Source organism: Gallinula chloropus, assembly GCF_964237585.1.
Source record: "Gallinula chloropus genome assembly, chromosome: 10".
NCBI classification, from domain to species: domain Eukaryota; kingdom Metazoa; phylum Chordata; class Aves; order Gruiformes; family Rallidae; genus Gallinula; species Gallinula chloropus.
In genome coordinates, this window is record NC_140095.1 from 2,614,063 (window position 1) to 2,618,900 (window position 4,838).

General features: G+C 63.5%; 1 protein-coding gene across 1 annotated transcript; it reads right to left on the reverse strand.

Moving 5' to 3' along the window:
* Positions 1-1,805: 1,805 nt before the first annotated feature.
* On the reverse strand, positions 1,806-3,011 carry LOC311195317 (ephrin-A4-like; the record flags this gene model as incomplete). The annotated part of the gene is made up of 4 exons (XM_084268696.1): positions 1,806-1,894; positions 1,979-2,038; positions 2,229-2,297; positions 2,681-3,011. The coding sequence occupies 4 exons, from the start codon at positions 3,009-3,011 to the stop codon at positions 1,806-1,808; spliced, it is 549 nt and encodes a 182-aa protein (XP_084124822.1).
* Positions 3,012-4,838: the final 1,827 nt, after the last annotated feature.

The following is a 4,838-nucleotide window of genomic DNA, read 5'->3' on the forward strand; positions in this document are numbered from 1 at the left end:
GTACTGTTTTTAATAGGGTGTCATCTTGATGTTGGAGCTGTCTTAAGCATCATGAAATGACTAAAATTTGTTGCAAGCCGAGAACATACATGTGGTTTTACAATGGCTCAGCTCAAAGACCATAAGTCGTCTGACAGCAATTGCAAACCACCACAAGGTGAGGCTGAGTCCAGAGTGAACCCTCTTGTACCCCCCAAAATCGCAAACAAGATCAACATGGGGGAAAAACGAACTGCCAGTTTAATTTCCAGGGCCAAGTCAGAGAGAACGAGGGTCTGAGTCTTTTTGTCCCAAATACAGACCCGCCAACCTGGCTGCCAGGCTGTGTGTTGGTCTGAATTGTGAACTCTTTTCTCCACTATCTGAAAAATCCTAATCTGTTCTGGAATGGGAGGAAACCCTTTTAAATCAGCTGTCCATATCAACTATAAGCCATGTCATCTGCATAGGAAGCACTAAAAATCAAGCCTGAAATCATTTTTTTGGTACTCTTGGTTAAATCAAGGAGGAGACAGATGCATCGAGTGGATTCACAAAAGGACCATCCTGGGAAAGACATCTCTTTTGCAATGCTCATGCTCCTCAAGCAATAAATCCAGGGAAGTTACCAGACCTCTTAACTTACTCTTGCCAAATGTTCAAGAGGATGCTGCAGTCATGAGATGGCTTTGAGCGTTGGCCCTTGGCGGGTCTTTCTCTGCTCTTGCAGAAGTCATTTTGAAAAGAGGACACGTTTTGAACACACAGAACACGTTGCTACCCCTTCCCATCTCACGTCAAGAGGATGTGTCTGATGTGTGCCCGACAGAGGCCATCGTGCTGAGCCACAAGGTTCAGAAAGGACCCCCTTGCTTTCCAAACTCCTCCGGAGAGAGGAGCCAAGGTGCAGCTAGGTCCAGTCTTAGTTCCAGACTTGGTCAACAATTTATGTCTGAAGGATTAGATATAAAACTACATGTCAGAGTCAATGTTTGCCAGCCAGAGCCCCCAGAGGACTTTCACTGAAACAGCTTCACAGAGCGGAAACCAGTAGAAAGTTTATTAAAGGGACAGATATAAAAGTTCCCGATTGCTGTTGATAAATGCACTTACTGATATAGGACTAGAATGCCAATGACAATGCTATGATTCTAACAAAATGCTGAGACTATAACCAAATGTTAGCGAAATACCACCCTGGGTATTCTCACCACAAAAACAAAGGGGTGAAATCGCAACCGCGCGGCGTAACTGTGTCTTGGGTGGAGGAGAAGCAGCACAGCCCAGCAACTGCCTCTTCGGGGGTCTTCAGTTTCTTCTCTCCCCCCTCCAGGTGGTCGCTTTCTCAATACCCTTAATACCCTCATCTTGAAGACGCTTTCCTGGTGGTGATGCTCAACGTGACTTGGGTGGAGATTCAAGTCCTATAGTCACCCACGTTTAGCACGCACAGCTTTCTGCTCATTGGCATATTGAGGGCTGCCAACTTTCATGTTTATTTTGATTAATTTAATTAATTAGTTTATTAACTGACTAATGCGCTTAACGAAGCAAAAGGTCTCATTCTAGGCCCATCAGGGGATGCTGTGGCAAGGGGGGGCGAAGCCCCCAGGGACACCCGCTGCCTGGGAGCCCACTGCATCCCCCCCCCTCACCTTCCAGCCTGCAGCTCCTGGCCCCAGCTCGGCTCCTTGAGGAGGGGGTCTGGTGGGTGAGGGGTGGCCCGGGCTGCCCCATGGGCTCGGGGGTTGAAGGCAGCAGAGGAAGAGTCCAGAAGGGGCAGTGGGGCAGCAGGACCTGTGTCCCCTCCGTGGGCGATGCCAGGGTCAGATCCGGAGCAGGGTGAGGAGCGCGAGCACCAGGCACGGGGCGCGGGGCTGCAGCGGGGCCGCCCTGTCCCGGGCGGGCACCGGCTCTGCCAGGGCAGGGGGAGAGGTGAGGGCAAACCTCGCAGCCCCCCAGTGCCCCCCTCACCCCCCACCCCCACCCCAACACTCACCCTCTGGCCCCCCACGCCCGTGGGGCTGCGAATTGGGAACCTCTGTCACCGGCTCCAGCGCTGGAACAAACCCACCCGAGTCAGGATGGGTGGAATGGGGGGGTCTGTGCCCCCCCCCCAGTGCTCCAGAGCAAACCAGGGTCCCCAGCAAGGACCAGGCTGCCCCAGATTCAGGAGAAGGGGGAACCCCTAGACTTTTTGGGGGTGCAGACCACCCCACCCCACCCACCCCACCCCGGACTGGACTCACTGGTGTGTCTGCAGCAGACGGAGACTCGCAGCTTCAGGCAGCGCCCGGCGCTCCCGGGGTTGGGGACAGCTGGGAGTGGGGACAGATCAGCGGGGGGGGGGGGGGGTGTCCCCCCCAGAGCTCCAGCCCGAGACGGGACCCCCCCCCCCCACCGCCACGGGCCAGAACCGGGCCTGGGGCTCCCCCTCCCGGCCAACAGCGGCCGCACCCCGGGCCACGCAGACCCCCGACCCACCCCCCCTCCATCACACCCCCTCCATGTGCAACCGGACACCCCCCTCCCCACATACACCCCCTCCCTGTGCACACCCCCACCGCCCACCTCCTCCCTCAAAGACCCCTCCCCCTCCTTTTTCAGGACACAACCCAACCCCGCTGAGACCCATCCCCAGGTACCCCCATCCCTCAGGACCACCCCCTTTGCCCGCCCCCCCCCCCCCTCCCCATCTCACAGATGTAGTAATAGGTCTCCCCAGGCTGGAACTCGACGCCCAGAGGAAAGGGGGTGAAGCGCTGGATCTTCTCCGGAAAGCGGACGGGGCCGAAGGGCGCCCGGGGCCGGTTGCACTCCCAGCGCTTGAAGGCGCCGGGGGTCTTGTTGCAGCCGCGGTGACCCTCCAGATCCACCATGAAGAGCGTGAAGGTCTCTGCCCGCCCGCCGGGCGCGGCCCCCTCGTAGTGCGGGCAGTAGATGTCCAGGTAGTCATTGATGGCCACCTGGATGGTGTAGTCGTCCCGTAGGAACCTGATGGAGGGGGAGAGACGGCGGGTCCTGTGGGCCATGGGGTGGGATGCCCTGCTGGGGGGGGGGGCCTGTGGGCCATGGGGTGGGATGCCCTGCTGGGGGGGTCCTGTGGGCCATGGGGTGGGATGCCCTGCTGGGGGGTCCTGTGGGCCATGGGGTGGGATGCCCCACGGGGGGGGTCCTGTGGGCCATGGGGTGGGATGCCCTGCTGGGGGGTCCTGTGGGCCATGGGGTGGGATGCCCCACGGGGGGGGTCCTGTGGGCCATGGGGTGGGATGCCATGCTGGGGGGGGGCCTGTGGGCTATGGGGTGGGATGCCCTGCTGGGGGGTCCTGTGGGCCATGGGGTGGGATGCCCTGCTGGGGGGGGGGGTCCTGTGGGCCATGTGGTGGGATGCCCCGCTGGGGGGGTCCTGTGGGCCATGGGGTGGGATGCCCTGCTGGGGGGGGGGTCCTGTGGGCCATGGGGTGGGATGCCCCACTGGGGGGGTCCTGTGGGCCATGGGGTGGGATGCCCTGCTGGGGGGTCCTGTGGGCCATGGGGTAGGATGCCCCACGGGGGGGGTCCTGTGGGCCATGGGGTGGGATGCCCTGCTGCGGGGGGGGCCTGTGGGCTATGGGGTGGGATGCCCCGCTGGGGGGTCCTGTGGGCCATGGGGTGGGATGCCCCACAGGGGGGGTCCTGTGGGCCATGGGGTGGGATGCCCCGCTGGGGGGGGGGGCCTGTGGGCCATGGGGTGGGATGCCCCACTGGGGGGGTCCTGTGGGCCATGGGGTGGGATGCCCTGCTGGGGGGTCCTGTGGGCCTTGGGGTGGGATGCCCCACGGGGGGGGTCCTGTGGGCCATGGGGTGGGATGCCCTGCTGGGGGGTCCTGTGGGCCATGGGGTGGGATGCCCCACAGGGGGGGTCCTGTGGGCCATGGGGTGGGATGCCCTGCTGGGGGGGGGGTCCTGTGGGCCATGGGGTGGGATGCCCTGCTGGGGGGTCCTGTGGGCCATGGGGTGGGATGCCCCACAGGGGGGGTCCTGTGGGCCATGCGGTGGGATGCCCTGCTGGGGGGTCCTGTGGGCCATGGGGTGGGATGCCCTGCTGGGGGGGGGGGGTCCTGTGGGCCATGGGGTGGGATGCCCTGCTGGGGGGGGAGGTCCTGTGAACCATGGGGTGGGATGCCCTGCTGGGGGGGGGGGCCTGTGGGCTATGGGGTGGGATGCCCCATTGGGGGGGGGGGGTCCTGTGGGCCATGGGGTGGGATGCCCCATTGGGGGGGGGGTCCTGTGGGCCATGGGGTGGGATGCCCCACTGGGGGGGGGGGTCCTGTGGGCCATGGGGTGGGATGCCCCACTGGGGGGGGGGTCCTGTGGGCCATGGGGTGGGATGCCCTGCTGGGGGGGGGGGCCTGTGGGCCATGGGGTGGGATGCCCCATTGGGGGGGGGGGGGGTCCTGTGAACCATGGGGTGGGATGCCCCACTGGGGGGGGCGGGTCCTGTGGGCCATGGGGTGGGATGCCCCACTGCGCCCCTGTCCCATGGAGCAGGTGGATGGGGGGGTTGAGTTGGAACCACTGCATCATCAGCAACCAGCTGTGGTTGCTGGAGCTGAATGGGTTTGGCTGGGGGGTTGGAGGGGGGGGAAGGGGACGAAGCCCCCTGCCCCAGGCACCCACCTCATGGCCATCACCCCCAACCTGACTGGGGGCTGCCCCCTGTGACACCCCTGCGCTGGCTGGCGTGGGGGGCACGGGGGCTGGAGGGTGGGGTGGTGAGCAGGGGAGGGGGCCCAGCCGGGTAGTGGGGGGTGGGTGAGCAGGGGAGGGGGCCCAGCCGGGTAGGGGGGGGTGGGTGAGCAGGGGGGGGGCCCAGCCCC